At 41.1% G+C, this 21012-nt stretch overlaps 1 protein-coding gene across 1 annotated transcript; it reads right to left on the bottom strand.

Annotated features, from left to right (window-relative positions):
* Positions 1-151: 151 nt before the first annotated feature.
* On the bottom strand, positions 152-19614 carry CSNK1D (casein kinase 1 delta). Its single transcript, XM_065735243.1, has 10 exons — positions 19318-19614; positions 14187-14297; positions 12813-12961; positions 12088-12316; positions 11555-11725; positions 10099-10247; positions 9390-9561; positions 8879-9018; positions 3438-3504; positions 152-1678 (listed from the first exon to the last, which is right to left on the bottom strand). Exons 1-9 carry the CDS (start codon positions 19391-19393, stop codon positions 3472-3474), a joined length of 1230 nt encoding a protein of 409 aa, XP_065591315.1. The 5' UTR covers positions 19394-19614; the 3' UTR covers positions 152-1678; positions 3438-3471.
* Between the last annotated feature and the right edge of the window lie 1398 nt (positions 19615-21012).

Here is a 21012-nt window from a genome sequence, read left to right as displayed (position 1 = left end):
CCCAGGGTACACACAACCAAATACTCAATGTCCTGCAAACCCCTGAAAACATCCAAAGGAAAATGGATTGTATTTACCAAGTGGATTGTTATTATTGTACTTTTTTTATATTTTTTTTTGGGGGGTGGGGGGGGAAGGTGGAAGGAACAGTGAATCCACAAACTTTTAAACAGTAAAAATTATTCTTCCTAAAACTGGGAAGGCCAGCGAAGCCTTGAACAGGTTGGGTTTTAAGCAGGGAAGAATTTCTCAGTGTTAAAAAAGAAAAGCCCTGTATGTGCATTTTCACTCCCCACACTGAACCTCTCATTACTCCTGTAATAATGGTATGAAGAGTACTTCGGGTACTGTTTCAAGCACTACTTGGACAAAACACTTATTTCTGCATTATCAGACTGTTTACAGTGGCAATAATATAAAGCATTTCTCATACTTAATAAGGACATTTGCTAACAACACCTGCAACAGTTTTTTGGACAGCCGAAGCGAACCACCCACTCCTAGCTAATGATTCTAGAAATACTGAGGTTGAATACAGTTTGGAATTAAATATGGTATGCACCTGAGTTTTAAAAACCCTCAGGATTTCACAGCAAGAATGCTTTAATTCATTTTTTGAGCCTTGGCATGAAACAGAAGGTCTGAATCAAAAATATCTTTTTTTTTTTTTTAAACACATAGATGCTAAATGAGACATTCATTCACCAAAGTGGCAACATGCATTGTCCACTTGCACTACCCTCCAACCTAACCCACCCCAGATTGCAGGAAACTAAATGGTACCAATAAGAACAGGATTTGGAACCATCCATTTAAACACCAGTGTCTTTCACTTCGTTGTTTGTATTCTTAACAACAACAAAAACAAATTGATTTTCACCATTTCTCCTACACTGAGGCTCTCCTGTAGAGTCTTCCTTTCTCTTTTATGCAAAAGAATATGAAGAATCCCTTTGTGTTACACAGGAAGGTAAATGGCAAACATGAATGAAGACATTGAACAGTAAACCCTTAACAGCTTTAAAAATTTTGTGAGAAAACCTTCTCAGTCAGAATGAGACAATACAAATAAGTGAATGGTTTAAATACAATCAGATGATTTTGATTCATTTACAAGCTCCCTGCCAAACTAATTTTGTTTTTAAACAAATTTCAAGTCATTGTCTTTAGTTTAGGATTGCTTGTATTCTACATTTTTAAATCAGAGAAAAGCAAGAGTTCTTTACAGAGAATTAAGCCAATAATTTTAGCAAAATGATACAAAAACTTCCTTAAACCAAGTAAAAGATTTATAGTTACAGTGGAATAATAAAAAGGGGTAAAGTCTGCCGCCTGTGGAGGGAAAACTGAAATGGCCATCCAGTAACAGACGGTCAACTCTGTAAACCATCTTTCTTTTCCAGCCCTGTTACCACAGGATTCTCTTAAGGTCACTGGGTTTCTGGCAAGTGTCCTGTAATGGCAGCTGCTGGAGTCTGTCCATGTTCCTCCAAGTGCCTTTTAAGTCACATGGAGAACTCCAGTCGTATTGTTTCCACTTTAGTTCAGGGTATTTTTTGCTAGTAAAGCCATTGATAACATAGGAGATCAGCCATGCATTATCTGCCCTCCATGGCAAAATAAATTTTCATCGGTGCACAGTGGACTGGAGAACACCGGTAGTTACCCGAGCAGGAATCTACCAAAGCCAAAAACAAGACAACATCAGCACAGATCCTTCCAGTTCACATAAAAGTGGCTCTCAATGTATTTTCAAATCATTTGGTGCAAAAAGTAAGAATGTGAATTAATAACCCAGTGAGCTACACGGTGCTTTGCACCCACCTTTAGCTACACGAAGTCCCCTGTATTTTTCTCCTTTATTTGAAGTTAACATGGAAGAGTTACCTTTCCAGCCAGAGGAGATGTTTTGAAGGTAAGTAAACAGAACATAAGCATGCACATAAGACCAAACCAGATGATAACACTTCCAATGTGCAGAAATAGACTAAATGAATAATAAAGCTTGGAAAAAAAAAGATATCAGAGAGTAAAGTATATATACATATATATATTCAATAGCTTTTCATTTGTTGTGGAGCACTGTGTTAACACACTGCGTGGATTACTTCAGCTTGACCTACTTCAGTAACACTGTAATACTATTTCAATAGCACTTGTGCTGTGAAAGTGAAAAGCAACCACATATCACTGCAATTTAAGAAGCAAGATGTATCTAATAGCTGAATCATTAATCAGTATTATTTTAAGTTGTAAGCAGCTGCAAATAGTAACACATACAGTGAAGGCCAAACAATGCAGACACAGCCCTAAGCAGAACAGAACTGGACTTCCCCACACAGATTTTCTCAATGCAAAGCTGAATGTTTGCTATCTTCGTATTTTGAACCACAAATGTTTACTTTCCAAATAAGCTCTGATAATCGGAATTCAGAGTATTAAGCTGCAATTTACAGTTGGATCTTTTCATGTTAAGACAGCTTAAGAAGCGGCCTGTGCACAGTCAGCCAAGCACACAAAGCAGGAGGGAAAAACAAGAGAACAGCAGGATTCTTCAGCAACTAGAGATACAGGATTAGTGCAAGCTTCGGCCTTAGGAAGGAAGTGAAGCAGCAGACGGGGTCATACAAAATTTATTAAGGAACAGAAAAATCTCATGGCTTTTTTTTTTTTAAACAAGAAGCAAAGCAAAGAAGAAGGTCTTGAAATACTGAGGAAAGCATCCTTCAGCTATCAAAAGTTCAGATTCTAACTGAAACTTATTATTTCTGTAATGAAATCTGTTATTGCCAGAAGCAGAATGGACTGAAAAGCTGGAAGCTGCACACAGCGAGGCAGGAACTCCCACTGTGCTCAACAGAGCTCGAAGTACCCAAAGCCAAGTCTGCCTGCCCCGAGATGCTCGTGCTCCAAACTACTTCATTAGCATCTGAACACTGTTAAAAACAACAGCTCTTAAGGAATGGAGAAGAATGTAAAACATCGATACTTCGGTAGGAGAACACTCCATTAATGACAAGACATAACCTTTGAGTAATATAGTTAATTGATTCTTCACACAAGCGTTTTGCTTTTACAGCTCTGAAGCTCGTCTGTTTTTGATGGTACAGTGCTGCAAACATTCCTGGAAAGACACATTCTAAGCCATCTCAGTTTTAGAGCTGATCATTTTAGTGCTGATGCTTGAATGATTTTATGGACCCTTCAAGCCACTATTTTTGGTCAATCCTGCTAAAAAACCCAAATGGAACAGCAGCAGTAATTCAGCTTTTGGAAGGACATTTATTTTTACCTTCAGAGAAAAAAAACTGCATCAAGCATCTGACCAGAAGGCACAGTTAAGCTATGAGATGCAAGGAGAAGAAGCAAAGACCGATGGTTCCAAATGCTTTTCCCCACCCCAGCCAAAGCTTCGGTGTCTAAGGAGAAGGACTCACCCTGTGCTGCCTTCCAACGAAAGGAGACGAGCAGCTACTTGCCATGGTGTTCGAAAGGAATGCTATTCTGAGGTAGGGGAAAAGACAGCAATTTGTAACAGTCCCACTGCCCCAATATATAAAGATGTCTACAAATATCCAACCTAAATTGGCAGTTGTAAATGTATCTTTTGAAGAGCTCTGCCTTCAGATTTCTATCAGAAATTTCTACCATATTAAGAGATATGTACAAGGAACAAATATTAGTCTTCAGAGAAAGCTGATATGGTCAGAAGAACAATGCAGAGTACGATGCCTGCTAAGATGCATATATGGAGAAAGATTCACACACGAGGAGATGGAAAGTGCAAAGGCATTGGGAGAATGCTGCTTTCTCCCAGTGAAGTGGCACAACGTTTCAGTTTTTCAGTGCCAGCGTTGGTGGCAGTTTTCCAAAAATCTCTATTCTCAAAGAGACCTTTTCGAATACTTATTTGTGCAGCACTCCTACAAATACTATTTGTACAGCAACTTACTTTACACCATGAGCAGTCCAACTGAAGCAGGCTTTTACAGCACCAAACCTCTTGTGAAGAGAAATGAAGGCTACTCACCTGTCATTACTCTTGGGATGAGCACTGCATACTCATGCTTTTGCAATGCAGTCTGTGCAGACTAGACTGACAGAACTGATTCATGGCTTTTTCACTAAGTTTTTTCTTAATGACTGACTACATATGGTAGACTTAGTGAACAATTCATTCATACACCTTAAGGGAACAAGAACCTCCAAACAGCTGGTGGGATCTTCTGCCCTGCTCCTATCACAACACTTCACTGCACTGACACTAGTAATTTAGGTTTGCTGCAGCTCTGAATACACCACCTGGAAAGAAACACAGTCCTTTTTCACAAATACAAAGTGAACACATGATCCTCTACACCTTCCAGAAGCTGTTGTCTCAGTGGCTGTCTTTGCTTAGACCTCTGCATCACCCTTCTCCAAACATGAGTATTTTCACTCTGAGCAATGGGAGCTTTATGTATATTCCCTGCATAAACTTAAGTTATTGTTCTAACTGTTGTTACTAAAATTCTACTTCAAATAAGGTCATCTCTCATCCTTCAGACAAACTAAAAGACACCAGTGTGAATCCTCATTGTACATCATGTTTTCCCAAGCATAATTTTCACAGCTCTTCCGTTACTTTCAGTTTCTCAGCAGTGCAAGACACTGACAACTGAGCCAGACAATATTCCAGTATCCATCTCATCAATGACATGAAGAAAACTTCCCCATTCCTGTTCATCACTGCTTTATAGTATTTATGCAAGGATGAAATTACACCCTTTCATTACAACATCACATTGACCTTCAAAACACTGAACTGAAACCTCCTCAGTCACAGATATAGTTCCCACATATGAGACAATGGGCTCCACTCCTTGATCCTGATCAGATTCTGGAGTCCTGCCTTACATATTTTATTTGATTAGTCTGCATGTGACTGCCCAGCTCTCACCACCAAACCATCTTGAAAACCTGCAGTTTCTTAACTATCTCATTCACTCATACCATCAATAAAAGTATGAATAGTATATGCTGCAGAATTCCTCATTTCACTGGAAACACCAGGTTTCACAGACCCTTTTGGAGACATGCTAGTTGTTATTCCTCTTAGTGCTACAAAGTGCTAATAGTTTTAATGGGGATGATGTAGGCACAGTGCCTTGGAGGTGGGTATGTGTTTAGTGATCATTTTGCTTTCCTTACCAACTGCTGGTTTCCCATGAGTGTCAAATTTCTCTGATAAGAAATATTTTTTGTAATGGAAGTTTGTTTTGCCATCTATATTCCCATAAAGATAGATAAAAACATGGAGTCATCTTTAACACCACCACCACACTGACTAACTCCTGTGTGTTTCCAGCACTCAGACTTCAACAAGCAGCAGCCCCTCCTCTGGGTAATGAGATTATAAATGCAGTGTTGCCTTACCAAACCGAAGCATCCAAGTAACATTTTCTACCTGGATAATGGGAAGTCCACGGTCTAACGCTGTACCCTGGTTAACATCCAGAGACACTTTTTGACTAAGGAAGCACTACTTTATGAAAATAGGATGAGCATAAGCTATAAAAAAATTGCAGCTTAAGTCTACAGAAGGCAAGATGGCTCAAGTGAGAGCTAGGAAAAGGAACAGTGAATTTTCTCTGATGAAGTCAAGGCTAGGAGCTATAAAGCAAAATTTAAGACAATCTCTCCTGCCTTCTCAATCTGATAGGCCAGTGGGAAATTATTTAAGTTATACTCTGGTTGCATACTGTTATCCATCCACCACAAATGGAGACCAGCAGCTGTTTGCTGCCTTGCTAAGGACTAAGGGAAAGTGACAGGTGATGAATGATTTCAGCAAGCCCAGAGAAGAACCAGACTAGGCTGCTATTGTAAAGAAGTCAAATTCCATACTTGGAGTGCTTCCATGCTTGGAGCAGAGTGCTTAAGGGTGGGTACAGAAATGTGCAATCACACCACAAATTATACAGCTGGCAATTTAAAGATTACTCAAAAAAAAATAAATCATATCCACAACCTCAAGAGTATGCTTATCTTACAAATCAGAAAGGATCAAAAAACCACCTGTATGTCTCACACCTTATAATGTTTAAAAAAGAAATGCAATGCATACTCTGAACTTCGTAAAACAGAAAAAAACCTCTAAGATACATTCAGACTAACAAACTTTAATCTCCCATTGCAGCCAAGTAACATAATTACACTTATGGCTGTTACACACTTATCTGACCAGTAACAAAGTACCTAAAATTTGCTTAGAACAGAGACATTTATACTATAATAGGAAACCACCTGGTTTCCTAGCAAATATTCAGAATCATGACCTCACAGAACAGACAAGGTCAGAAGGGACCTCTAGAGATCATCTGGTCCAATTACACTGCCCAAAGCACAGACAGCTAGAGCAGGCTGGTCAGGACATGGTGCAATTGGGATTTGAATATTTCTGCAGACACCTTCTACAACCTCTAAGATGAACCTATTCCACTGTATGATCACTGTCATAGTGACATGTCTTATTTATGTTTAAATGGAATTTCATTTTACTCTATCCCCACTGTCTCACATCTGTCTACTAAAGAACACCAAGAAGAATTAGGCTCTGTCCTCTCCAGATGGACTTATCAACTTTTTACATGTATTTAATGGTTATCTGCTCTGAGCCTTTTCTTCCCTAGACTAAATGAATCCAGTGCTCTCAGCCTCTGCTCCTATTTTGGACAGTTACTCATCTTTTTGTCCTTTCGCTGACCCTGCTCCTCCACAGCGTTGACCTCTCCTGTACTAAGGAGCCCAGAACTGCAGCAATGCCTCCCAAAACTCCAGATCCATGTTTTGCCATGCTCCCATATAGATAACTAGAACTTAAGTATGCACTGTCCTGCCCTCTTAATGTTTGTACTTAAAAATAAATAAATATCTATATCTGCCTTTAGATATTTTGAAGTGATCATTTTTGGTGGCAGGAATTGTATTTCAGTGACTAACTTATATTGGCAAGAACTGCCACCAAGGACAGCACAAGGCCTTACCTGTGTTCTATTTTCATCCAACCATTTCTACTGCACTCTTACTCCTTGTGCAAACACAAACATTTGCTCAACTACATTAACTCTTCATTCAGTTGAAAACTAACCCCCCCCAAACCCCGCTCCACTTTTGTTATAGCACAATTGATTTTCCAAATGAATTCAGCCTCTATCTGCTCAGATGAGGAACCATATTACTGCACACATAATTCAAGCAACCAAGTCATCCAGACGAGATACTTCCCACAGGTCCCTCCCAGACCCTACATTTCTGTGATTCTGTCATCTTAAAATTTTATCTGCACTACCCCATAAGGATCTGAAACTCACAGGGCTATTTTTCTACAAGTCCGAAGTAGCACTATTGTAATCCAAATCACTGACATCCTGAAGTTCAAGATCTTGACAAACAGCTAAAGCCAGGCCCACTGCTAAAGGGATACAAGGCACCATCTATATTTGGACCCCTTTGATGTGGATATGCCTAAAAGCATTGAAACAGTTCTACAGTTTCCAATTTGTTTGGTTTTCGGTCTGTTTCTATTCCCATTATGCAGCTGAGGGAAGGAAGTTTCCTTCTTTCCTAAAAGCATTTTGAAATCGATTAAAAAGACTTCTTCAATATGAGTATTCATCATCTTTGCATTCTTTTTGCAACCTCATTCCATCTCATGTGCTTTCATTTTATTCCCAGAAAGAGAATGAAGTCAGCTACAGATTTATTTTTTACTAGATTCCTTAGATCCTTCCACTGTCTGAGCTCTTCTTCGTTTATACTGTAGGCCACAATGTAGAATCAATGCACAAGGAATAACCTTGCCCCCTCAGTCTTCACTAGAGACACACACCTCATCTTCATCTAAAGAAAGCTCTCGAGTGCTAAGGATTCTTTATAAGAACATGTATTATCCAAAATATTTAATTCTGACAATGAAATTAAGTGAAAACGAATTGATTTCTATCAATAGATCTGTCAACAAGGAATAATATCAGTCCACAGCAAAAAATTATGCAGTTAGATGTCCAGCACAGTGCTGAGGAATTAATTAAAAATCTGCAGGCACCTGCCATGGTCCTCCAATCATTCTGCTCTCCCAGCAGTGCTGCACTGTACCAGTGTTGTGCAGGTAAGGCTGAAAGTAAATGATACAAAGCAAGGCTACTAATAACTTACAATAAGTCTAATACCTTGAAGAAAATGCTTCAGCAATAGCATGAAGATCTAAAACATTTAAAATATTATCTGCCAATCTTAAAATTAAGATCTTAAATCTCTTTGCTAAATCATCACGAGGACAATTTCAGTGCAGACTACACTATCAATCACTGCATTGCTCATACTCTGCCAGAGTACTGAGCCTACTGTGACCTCTCAATCATTCACGTATGTGGCTGCTTATCTGCTCAGAATTAAAAGTACTGCACTACAGCACTTCTTGATTTCTGGTCTTTTCTGTTTTTCACCAACCTTTTATTGTCTATTCTGAACCAATAATCTCTGCTTTATTCATTTGGAAATATGACTCTCAGTAACTGCAGGACCTGAAATTTAGGGTAGATTTTCTTCTATGCACCATATGACAAGCACCAATGACTCCTTTTTATTTTGAGAATTTTATGCTTGTTGCGTAAAAATATAAAAACAATAAGAAATTACAGTAGTTTACACCAACATCACAAACATTCAGTCTTGATTCAAGACTCAAAGTATTCAAGATTCAAAGTATTGATTCAAGTCAATGTTGCCTGAAAAAAAAATCAGTATGAAATAGCAACAATTCCTTGGTACGTTCACCAGGCAAATTAACCTCATCCAATCACACCCAGTTTTCCATTACACAAGAACTTTTTTTTACCTGTGAAGTTGACATGCGGGAGGTATCTTGTCGGCCCGTTAAGTCAGACGATGAGACATTGACCGGGGCTCCACGGTGCAGCCTCATACTCACTTTTCTTTCCCTCTCCATGCCAGACACCGGTCGAGGAGATGTGTTGGCTGTGAGAAAAACTGCATTACATTTTTTTTCATAATGAGAAATGCAATAAGAAAAACTGCACTGGAAAAATTACACTGTTTGCATGTGTAAACTCCACCAGAGAAATCAAGGCCTTCATCTTAAATTCAGAGATAACTCCAAGTGGCGACTGGCAGGTAAGGAGAGTGAGTAGGTACCTTCAATCTATGGAAAAGTTCAAAGGGAAAAAACAAAAAAACAATCAGGAAAACAAAAAAAATCCAAAAGCTGCTCCACTCAAACAAATAGCACTCAGGTATCCTAACTCCATTTCCAAACGCCAATGACCAGGAACAAACTGCAGATTAGAGCAGGCTGTGAGGTGCATCTGCCCAGCTATGTGCCTACTTACCACCATGTGAAGCTGGGGTTAGAGGAGTAGGAGGAGCTACATCTTGTGCTCCTCTCAGTCTGCCAGAAGCAGTGGAGGGCAATCCACGCACAGCTGGATTTCGGGTATGTCTCAGCCGCTCCTCTCGTTCTCTCCTTTCACGTTCAGCATCTTCAGCCCCTCTGCTGGTACCCTGTGGGTCAGGACTAGTGAACAACTTAAGGGATTATTGAGCTTACAACTATGCACTTGGATAAATATTGAAAATAAAGGACTGAAGTCTGACGGACTTGAAGTTTGATAGGGTACCAACATTTTGGTAAAATGCCTTGAGGACGATCATAGCTTCAGTTCATACAATTGCTGGAATAGTCTTCAAATTGCTAATATATACACATACTGTTATGGCAGCTGGATATCTCCTAACTGCTGCACGTGACCCATGCCAAAGATCAAGACAGGAGAAAATAAGAATTCAGCTACCCCAGCGTGGCAACTGCCTCAAAGGAAGCAGCTTAGGAAGCCTCCTACACTGATAATCTCCTAACTGCAACTATGTCATTAGATCCCAATCCAATGCCTCCTGTAAGCCTTGCTTTTCTCAACTCCACCCCCCCATCCATTTTTTAGATGATAAACCTTCAGGGATAAAACAACTCTTATGGTATCAGATAAGCACCCAAAACTGACTAATTATAAATTGTTTTAGAAAGCCATGCCAGCTACTCACAAATTTCAGCATGTTCCAGTCAAACACATAGTCATAGGAGAACCCTTGTCGGTGGAAGAGGTTTCTGAATAACTGCCTTAGGTAAGAATAGTCAGGTTTGTCATCAAAACGAAGAGAACGGCAGAAGTTCAAGTACGTGGCAAATTCAGCTGCAATAAAAGAAAGCCTCTTTTTCTCACTGAGCTTCATGTTTGCTTTTTCTAATTCAGAATCATAAAACAAACAGAAACAAAAGACTCTCCCAAATGGCCTGAAAAGGAAGTTATTATCACAGACTAGGGCAAAGACTCCATTTGTCAACAGCAAGAGGACCAAGTACTACAGGGGGAGAGTGAAGAGGAAGAAGGAAGAGGTTTAAAACTACATTTGAGCAAAGAAAAGATTTATTTGCCTTCCTTTGCTCTGAATGTATTTAAACTCACTGAACTGCAGGACACAGAATAGCATCTCTATGCTAAAATATCAGCTACCCAGCAAAACCATAACACTGTTGTGGATTCAGTGCTTCAGAGATACAACAGTGCCAATCTACCAGCTTCGGATTTCATGCCTTTCCAGCTAAAAATTTATTAATAATTCATGTTAAGAAAGGAATTGTAGCAAACAGCACAAGAAAAGTTGACTACTCTTCTCTGCCTGTTAACACCAGAGGAAAGGAATAGTCATTGAATAGTGGAGCACGCGCAATATGACTTTAGAAACATACAGAAGAAAATAAGCTTTTATACAGCCCTAACAACAGCTACAGTTCTCATTATCATATTTAGCTGACAAAGCATAGGGTAAGGAAAGAACAAAGAGAGAGCACTTCATGAAAGATGAACAATATCCTCTGAGGGCAACTAATCTGTTAATAAGTTGTAAAACAAAGTTATTATTCTGCATGGATCACAAATCTTCATTGTTACTACAGTGTAAATACCAAATCAAGAAACAGAGCTTTGAGAGGTGACACTGGGATTTGGAGGGATTCTTACACCCCTGAGATACTGGCCATTGTCAGGTCAAACTGGATGAACTTGGAATGCCAATTCCAGAAGTGAACAACTGCAACAGGTGCAACTGACTTTATCCAAGAAAGAATATCCACACATGAAGATATGAGTACTTCCTGAAGAAGTTATTTGGCTGTTAAGTCATCCAGCCAGTATCTACGCATGCACACACAACACAGCACAGATCACACGCACCATGCTGTCTTCCAAACTCAAGAGCACCACAACGATTGCTTACTAATAGTTCAGGCAGAGGCTAAGTAGAAACAGCCTATGAACACAAAGATCCTGGTCCTGAAAGCACAGTGTCAATACCATGAGCATGCCCAACCATAGGAAAAAGTCAAGAAGACTGTAAATATGCTTCAAATTCATTCTGAACAAGGAGCTAGACAGAACATATAAAGACATACCACTAAAAAATGAATACGTGGGCCTAGTGCCACAGAAGAGCAACTTACAAGGGTATCCTTTACACAAAACCTCAATGGGTGTAGACATTTTCTTTTCACTGATACGTTCGTATTTCTGCCTCTTTGTTGCTGCTTTCAGTCCCTGCCAGGGGAGGGAGCCCAGGTTAAAATACATCAGTACATAGCCCAAGGACTCCAAGTCATCTCTGCGAGATTGCTCTACAACAGCATAAAAAAGTGGACTCATTAGGTTTCATTATCTAGTGGGAAAAAAAACAGAAGACTGAGCAATAACGTGTCAAAAATCCTTAGAAATACAATAGATAGATGAAAGTTACCATGTCCATGTTAAACTCACCCAGTACTAGAAAAAAAAACCCACAACAATCACCCTTGCAATTATTTAAGAAAGGTTACAAACAGAACCCCACCCCACCAAGAGGCACAAACCCAAGCATACTGTGTCATTAGTGCCAGAAATAGGGATAGCCTTCTATGCCCCAAAAAGCAACACCTGCTTGCACTATAAGTACACTCATCAGCACTTGTGAAGGGTCTATTCACTGCTTTTCCCAGCTCACCAATTCCAAGATGAGTGTTGATGGATGCATAACGGGCAGTTCCCGTTAAGTTTTTGTTCTCACGATATGGGATGTGTTGGTGAGTTCGGACATCACGATACTTCTTTGCTAATCCAAAGTCTATGATGTAGACAAGATTGCCTTTCTTCCCCAGGCCCATTAAGAAGTTATCTGGCTTCACGTCTCGGTGGATGAAATTCTTAGAGTGAATATATTCAATTCGACTAATCTGAACAGAGAGGACAAAAAACCAATTCAGATATCAGTCATACCCTTTTCTCTTAGAAAAGCAGTGACTTTTTTCTTAGAAAATCACTATTATCACACTACCTTAGTGATAAACTAGATAAAGATTTTACTGGAAAAGGGCATTAAAGAGAATAATCTAGAAGACAACAGATATCCTTCCCTCCAGTTCTCTCCCTGTGTCTACTTCACATTTGTTTCTAAAACCTTCCTTCACGTTTGAGCTGTAACATCTGGCTTGCAAACAGCTCAGATCCAGTTTTAAAACCAAATTAAAACCCTGTGACTGCTTTTGATACAACATTATTTTAACAAAACAAAACCCATTTTGAGGGTTTTTCCTCCTCCAGGGATGCCTCCTATTCACCTCCAAATAACTATGCAAAAAATTATATAAAATACAGTTGGCCACAGTCACTCAAGAAATATTAACATGCTTAACATACTTCACTGTCAGAAACAGCAATGCAGTTTCCTACCATTTGGTCAGCAAGTAACAAGACTGTCTTGAGACTAAATTTCCTTGAACAGAAATTGAAGAGATCTTCAAGACTCGGTCCCAGCAGCTCCATCACCATGACATTGTAGTCCCCTTCAGCACCACACCACTTAATAGTGGGGATACCCACTGCAACAAAAGAAACAGTTTATCCACTATGATTATTTGATTTATGGAGCTTATACACACATCTTCAGAGCTCTTAAGATGAACTCTAAGAGTCATTACTGTCAATGTTTGTATTTACAGTGACCCCTCAATGTTTTATGATACTTTCAGGCATTTTGAAATTAAGTGTTTGATCTCCTCATAGGTGAGCCAATAAAAAACTGGAGCACAAGAGATCTATCAGCTATTTTTAGCTGTCTTCTTGCCCAGTCACCTCCCAGTCATTGTGTTTTGCTTGTGGCTTGCAAGTAGCCAGTGGTTTTGCTGGATTTCAACCTTAAGTGCTCTGCATGTATAAATATTCATGCAGTCTCCAAAATGGCAATAAGGAGAAAATCAGAAGCCTGAAAACAAAGACACTGAAAAACCACTGAGTTCTATTGCTAGCTTCATGGAGAAACTTGGAAAATTATTCCAAAGAACTGAAAAAATCCACACAGCTGTCTTGAATTAAACATGCAGATAGCCCCACTCTGAATTTCAATTACCTTTTCTTTAATTATATGCACTTTAAAAGTGAAGTGGTACAGAAACAGTCCTAGAATCACAGAATGGATTGGGTTGAAAGGGACCCTAAAAACAATCTGGCTTATGACCACCCAGATTGTAATTAACTCCTTTTGAATTTTCACTCTTGTTTACTGCAACTTTTTTCCTAAATTATTTTCATAGAAAAACCCTTATTTGGACCATTGCTAAATTTCTGCCACCTTCCCCTGCATTTCTCATTCTGAGAAGAAGCCAACGTGGCCTTTGCAAACCCATACAGAAGATATTTTACCCTTTGTAATAAGACTTTTGCATCTGCAGAATTCTCAGACACGAGTGACTTCTCCTGGTGGGATGGGATAAACACCATAGTTGCCTCACTCCTGTTCTCTACTACTAATGCCATTACATCTTAGAATGCCTATTGCACAGAAGGACCTCAGATGAGGGAATGCTAGCATACGAAAGAAAAAGTATCCTGATTTGACTAAGTTTAGAATTGTGCTCCTAAATCAGAGCAAACCAGGTTAAACCCTATCTCACACAAAAACTGAGGCACTGCTCTGCACCTATTCTTCCACCTTTCCCACTTCTCAAAGAGCTCTCAACCATGAAATACTTACAGGTGGCAGATATATCAAATACAAAATGAAAAGAAACAACCAACTCAATTTCTGAAGAAGGAAAGTTTGCTTGCCTCCACCCTGCATAATTTTGTAGATTTTACTCTCAATGTGAAGTTGAGGATGTTTGGTTTTCACACATTCCAGCTTAATTGCAACTTCCTCTCCGGCAACAATATCAGTTCCTGAAGCAAGAAAAAAATTAAAACATGGGTAAAAATATTGTTAGGATGCGTTTCCTTTGTCAAGGCTGAAACAAAACAAACAATGGCAAACTATTTTTCAGTGGCCAAGATGCAGAGATTAAGTCATTGCAGATTAGCAGCTTAAGAGAAAAGCATTAGACATTGCAGCTCAGGAAACCAACTGTCTGCTGTCCTATACAAGACCAAAACAAAGCAGGTGTGTCCTGAGGAGAGCCCCTCCACTTCCAGTTTGTGCAGCTCAGACTGAATGCTTTTTAAGCATGGCAAATATCTCTATCACGTCACTGAATTCTTGTTTCAGGAAACAAGGCACTGACACTGGCTTACTTCATCACTTCTGAAGTTGAAGCATCTACAGGGAAAAGCCTCACGTTCTTAAAAGATGGTAATGAGTTGAGAAAAGCCACCCATGCACAGCAGTGCTACTCAAGAACCAAAAGAGATAGGGTTTCATATTTTTCTTGTGTGACACTTCTCAGCCATACAGCACACTCTCTACTTGCAGAATTTGACTCTGCTGCATTACCTCATAGCTCAGGATCACATGAGGTACATCGCCTGCTATTTGTTCTTATCTCCATTTCCAGAAGCTTCCCTGGAGGCCTGCTTTTTGTTTGCAAAGGCAGTAACTGACCACACTACACATGCTCTCCCTACAACATCCAGGATTTCATTGGCTTCTGCAGTATTTTACTTTCTCATAATTCCAAAGCTCTCAAAACCTCATCCTCTATGTAAGCCATTTTTACTACTCTACTTATTCCTTGTTTCACACATTTTCATCCTTTCCAGCTCAGCAGTGCCCATTCTGATGGTCACACAACATGAATACATGATCAGCATTTTTTCAGCTTCCCTATATTTTTCCCATATGCTTTTCTTTGATACCAAGTACTAAGCTAATGTATTCTCAGAGCTACTATAATGGCAAAATCTTCTTGGGATTAAAGAACAACTTCAGAGCTTTATCATCTCGTGGGTATAAAGACAGGCTAACACCTCACACCGCAGATTTCAGGGACGTGCACTGAATTTCTCCTGTTGTTTCCCTGGCACATCATTTGACACTGAAGTTCTCCCAGTCTCACAGTTTGCAATTACTATTATGAATATAAATATATTCAGGCTTTTATTCAGCTGTGTTACCTCCGAATCCCACCCATCCTCAGACTCATTTATGGTTACAATGAGTAACACACTGCCACACAACTCAAACTCTGTGTTAACTGAGCGTTACGCTCTACCTTTAAAGAAACATTTAACTCATATGCAGAGATTCAGCTCTATGCCACAGCACTTCCATTTCTTGTTCACCATCAGCAATGTTAATTAGGATAACACAGGCAGACCCATTACCTAAGGATCAGGGCAAGTTTATTTAATTCTGAAGCTATTTTATGTGCTCGAGCACTTGCTGGGTAGGAATGACACCTATAACCTCATTAATAAGTAAGGAAAGTTCCCACTGAAATCTCTCCCGCATTTTCTTCATTTTTCCCCATCAGCCTTTGAGGAATCAAAGAATAGGAAGGAGTCAGAATCTACAGGAGCCCCCATGGATATCTGTCTGCTGAAGTCAGAACATTAAGATCCTTTGAAAGAGTGCTCCTTGAGGTGTCCTGTACCCCAAGAGAACCCAGTGTCACAGTCAGCATAAAAACCGACCACAGAAGCTCGGTCAGAACTCTCTACCATTCACTAAACAGACCCAAAACACACTGATGCCAGAGGGTACCAACAGGCACACTGTGCACAAAGACAGCTGCAGACATCCGTGTCTGATCAGGGCAAGGCCTGCAGAAAGGAAAGTCAAGACCTGTGGTATTCCTTATCAAGTTCTGCTCATCACTGCTCAACAAACCATGATCTCAATACCCAAGATCATTTCTTGGATATCCGCTCCTCCCAACAGCTCTGCATCACCTCAGAAAGCTAAGATCCTAAGCCAAGACTTCACTTCTACATACACCCACTCCTTGAATAATTTTGTATAAAAAATAACGTAACTAAAATATTTGAATCTTGCAGGGGGTGAAAACACAAATAATTCTTCCCAGTAACGCAACCCCAAACATTCAGTTCCTCCCTCATATAAACCACAGCACAAAATTTCTAAGATAATTCTGCAATGACAAAGGGATTTGTTTCCTTTAAGGAAAATGTTGTAACAATCAGCAATACTAGAATCAGTAATTAAAAAGTAGCTGCAAGCAGTACAATGAGAAGAGGCATGGCACAGAGGTAAAAATAACAAGTTGAGTCATGAAAATATTTCACTTTAAAGAGGAAAAATCCAAGTTAGAACTGCAAAATCCTCTGCCACGAGGAAGACCATGGAGATTAATTAGTTGACAACACAAAGACCTAACACTAAGAAAATAGAGGCAGTGAAAAAAAAGCACGAAAACACAGTAACTATAACGCCTTCGAGACCCATACCTTTTTGACTTTACAGGCTGAGCAAAACACACATACTTCCTATGATTCTTTTCCTGCACATCACTCATCTTTTCAACTACTTAAGAAATCTGGGAATCCAGGCTGTTCTTTCCACTGGATGAGGACTTAAGATTTCAGTGTACCTCTGTCTTCTGAACTTTTATTTTCTTAAAACTGTCTCTGGTCCTTCATCCACCACAGCAGCTTGCACCTCTGGATCCCATGCTGCATACCCTGTCATGCTAAGCAAGCCAAGATGGGGATGTCCAAACTCCTGAGGCACCAGGGAGCACAGGGCAGAGCACAACAGAACCATGACAGTAACAGCTGAGTCCTTGGCTCAACTTTCCAAAGGTTCTCTTACTGAAAGAGAAAGGAAGACAGCTCCTCTCCTGTGCTGCTGGGAATGCCCTCACCCCACCACAGCCAGATTCAAGAAAATATAAAGGAATTGGAAACGGAATGAAGAGATGCAATATTTCCTCCCCGAGCATAAAACAGATGGATGTTTACAAACGTACTCAGAGCTATCAGAAGGTGATTGTACCTAAAATAAATAAATCCTAAGCTCTGAAAGAACGTGAGAAGTAAATTCTCTGCGGTTATGTCTCACTGCACTGCCCAAACAACCAAGCAGAGCCTTTTTGTTGTTAAACACATTTCATTATCACCAAAAGCACAGATTTTGAAAGCCTCTGTTTTGCCACACAGCAGCTGGCAAACCAAACCACGCTCTACAAAAGACCACAATATTTAAGTTCTTGACACAGCATTTTCCCTTGGAAGCAGATAATCGTGCCATTAGCTGGATCTTTAAGACAAATAATTCTCTGCCAGCTGATGGCTCAGGAATCCCATTTGCAGGGAGATGTAATTATAAATCCACTGACTAGTTAAGGATAAGAACAACAAAATTTGAGGCATGCACCATGCTTGTGGTATGAACTAATTGTAAATCCACACTGAGTACATAGGGATAAAAAGAAGAGGGCGACACCCAAGGATCAAGAATTCTTGCACAAAAAGTTGTAGGAATAAAGAGAAATGCTGTCACCTGGAAAACTTTCCTGATGCGGGCTGTATATATAAAGATAACACCGACAGATAAAATCATTTCCAAGCCAGCTCCCATACATGGGAGGGTAACAGCTGAGCTGCCTAGCTCCCACCCAGCATTAATCTGAATTACAAAGTATACCTTTATTTCACTTGCACTTTAAAACTGGTCTCTTCACAATTTCATTTACAGCAGTCAGATATTTACTCGGAGTCTCTCAAATCACCACAAGATTTTTCAGACCTTAACTGCAGCCTCAGAGCAGGAACGGTTGCTTACGAAGATTTTGCATAAGTGTTCCCACCTTCTCCCTCCCAGCACTCCCCAATCTTTTACGCAATTATGGAGAGGAGGAATCACATCCTCTGCCTGTAGACAATCACACACCTTTGGCTGGAAAAATGGATTTTTCACCATACACATGATCCATATTACATATCACCAGTGTTTCATTACCTGAAATCAAGAGCTTTGGCTAACAGATTATTTCACAAGGCCAGCTGTGCACTGCAACACATAAAGGTATCGTTGCCTAAACAAAAAATACATTTATATACTGTGTACACCACCAAATACACCACATACATGAGCTAGGGATGCTTTCATTCTCCAGACATGCAAACTGAATCTACTTCAACACCTGTAAGTTCCTCCCCTCCACTTATTTGATCTACTTTCCCAGGTTACCTCAATTTTCAAGTGCAAAATATTCAATTCTATGTGGCACCATAAATACCTGCTCCTACAACAAATATTTACCCACCTTTAACCCATTTCCCACGGTTTGAGAGTTTGCAGGATACCTGGGCTATGTTAAATGCACCCATTTTCAGAACTGGGTGCACTCACTACCTGCTGCCATGGCTGTAATCGAAACCATTACGACAGAGCTCCATAAACCAGATCCCACAAACTTTACAGTCACACAGAAATTGCAGCAGCAAAATAAGCTACGTGCTTTAAGACATAAAGGCAGCATTCAAGCCAAGGGGACAACTGAACCACACTGATTTTTTGAAGGATGTGATGCGTTTCTTAGCTTGCCATCCCTTAGTTGTGTGATTTTTTTATTTATTTCTTTAAGATCGTGTAGGAGAAAGCAGCATCCCTGTGACAGCGTTTTTTCCCAGGGCACTGTGGTGATATTTAATGCTGCTGCCCGTATTTCTTTCCCCAAACTCTTTCCTCTTTTACAGGCGAGATAAACAACGACGCCCAAGGTCACCAAACAACAACGTTAAGAGGCAGCCAAATAACCCAGCACTGCCGACGTCCACGCTGTCTAAATTAGGACATGATGCGAAAGAAACACCGCGCTGTGCTGGCATCGAGGCACCACGGGCCATCTCCCGGCGCTCTGAGCTCCATCAGGGTCAGGCGAGGCCCCGTGGGTCGCTCACTACGGGCCGGGAACGAGCACGAAAGCGGTGCCCACCCCGGCCGCTCTCCCCGGACCTCCCCCCCGCCCCGGGTACGTCCCCAGCGAGCCGTCCCCCTCCTTACCCAGGTAAATGTCGCCGAAGGAGCCGCTCCCGATCTTCCGGCCCAGCCGGTACTTGTTCCCAACCCTCAGCTCCATGGCGGCAGCTCGCTTCGGCCGCGACCCGGTTCTGCCGCTCTGCCCACCCCGCAGGCCCGCGCTCTTCTGTCTCACAGCCCCGCCGTTCCTGCTGCCATCGCGGCCTCGGTCCCACCGCTCGGTACTGGCGAGGCGGACAGCACCGCCCTAGTAAGTCCCGAGAAGGATGGACGCGGATTCCCCGCAACACCGACCCCTCAGCAACCCCGGCCCCGAGCGGCCATACTGCGTGACCTCACTTCCGTAGCAACGGAGGCGGGGCGCGCTGCCTGCGGCGTTGCTGAGGAGCTGCCATATTGCGTGACCTCACTTCCTTAGCAACGGGAGCGTTGCTAACCGCTCTGTGCCTCCAGCGTCTATGGTCGCCGGTCCTCCAGACAGTAACGCGCATGCGTCTCAGGAGCCGGCAGGGCGCTTCTTTTCTTTGACCGCTCTGCGACGCCAGTCCTCCAAGATTTATGGTCATCAGTCCTCCACTTGCCCTACGGATGCGGTCTTTGGTCCTCCAGGCAATATCAGAAGAAAGAAAAAAACCAAAAAAGCTTTCACATGTAAAATAAATGCTTTTATTTCTGACTAAAGCAAACAAACAAATAACCTAAACAAACGATGGTTTGGCCTTTTGGTAATGACTATAATTTAGTTATAAACGCATCAGAGGCAGTGTTTTCTAACACCGTGGGAAGGATTAAAGCCTACAGCCCGCAGTACGAGTTACTATTGCACTCAGCAGCGTTTGTTTTGCGCTGTGATTTCTGATCTCATTCCAACTCGCCAATGGTGGCAGAAGGGAAACTTCTGCAGCATTTAATCCTCAACGCAGAAAACACTGATCAGGATTTTTGGTAACGTTTTGTTTTCCACAACACTTTTTTTTTTCTCCCTTCTCTCAGAGTAGGTGTGCCTGAATCAGCTCATTGTAAGGGGTGAAACACCCCTTTAAAGCAAAACTGAGAAACTCATCAGCAAAGTGCTGTTACTGTTAAGCAATGTTCCAGGTATCCTTAACAGTGTCAGAAGCACTGGGGGTACCTCCGCCATAAGCACTTCTGAGATGATGTGATTCAGAGTGTATTGTATTTCCACAGATAGCACGTATCCGTGTTTCCTTCATGAGGTAATTAACATATACCTGCCTAATTAAAATAAAGAAGCGTTCAGCCATCTATTCCGTGGTTTCTGCTGCCACCTACGATCCTTTCAGTACCACTGCAGCGCACTTGGCAGCCCGTTACTCCTCCGGCGACCTTCCTTGGCTCGCCCTCTCTTCATGAGCTCTCTTCATTGATGCATGCTCAGTAGGAGAATGTCTGTTAAACCATAACATTTGCCTACTCAGCCATCTGAGCACTGGGACAGAGATAAACTTGACATCCCATCATTCACTGAATACACTAGGAATCAGAAGGGCAGGAGGGTAGGGGGAATATATTGACACCTGCCTGGCACTTTGCAAGCTACTCCTGAAATGGGGCAGTTCTGCCTTGTGCAGAGGCCCTGGCTTCTTTGGTATTTTACAAGCCTACTCATGCCTTTTTGTTCTTGTTTTCTTTTGCTGACGGTCCCTGGTTAGAGTAGAACAGCCTTACAGTGTGCTTTCTAACCTATAATGCTACATC

The sequence above is a fragment of the Cyrtonyx montezumae genome, unplaced genomic scaffold (genome assembly GCF_038088225.1).
Source record: "Cyrtonyx montezumae isolate F1298 unplaced genomic scaffold, pur_monq_1.0 scaffold_19, whole genome shotgun sequence".
In the NCBI taxonomy this organism is placed as follows: Eukaryota; Metazoa; Chordata; class Aves; order Galliformes; family Odontophoridae; genus Cyrtonyx; species Cyrtonyx montezumae.
This window is presented reverse-complemented; position numbering and strand designations above follow the sequence as displayed.

What these genes read in the sequence shown, in the direction of transcription:
- CSNK1D (XM_065735243.1), bottom strand. Translation starts at nt 19,393, where the DNA reads ATGGAGCTGAGGGTTGGGAACAAGTACCGGCTGGGCCGGAAGATCGGG. An exon ending in CAAAATTATGCAGGGTGGAG is followed by an intron (nt 12,962 to 14,186) that starts GCAAGCAAACTT and finishes CTTTTGTTGCAG; the next exon opens with TGGGTATCCCCACTATTAAG. An exon ending in TGTTACTTGCTGACCAAATG is followed by an intron (nt 12,317 to 12,812) that starts GTAGGAAACTGC and finishes CTCTCTGTTCAG; the next exon opens with ATTAGTCGAATTGAATATAT.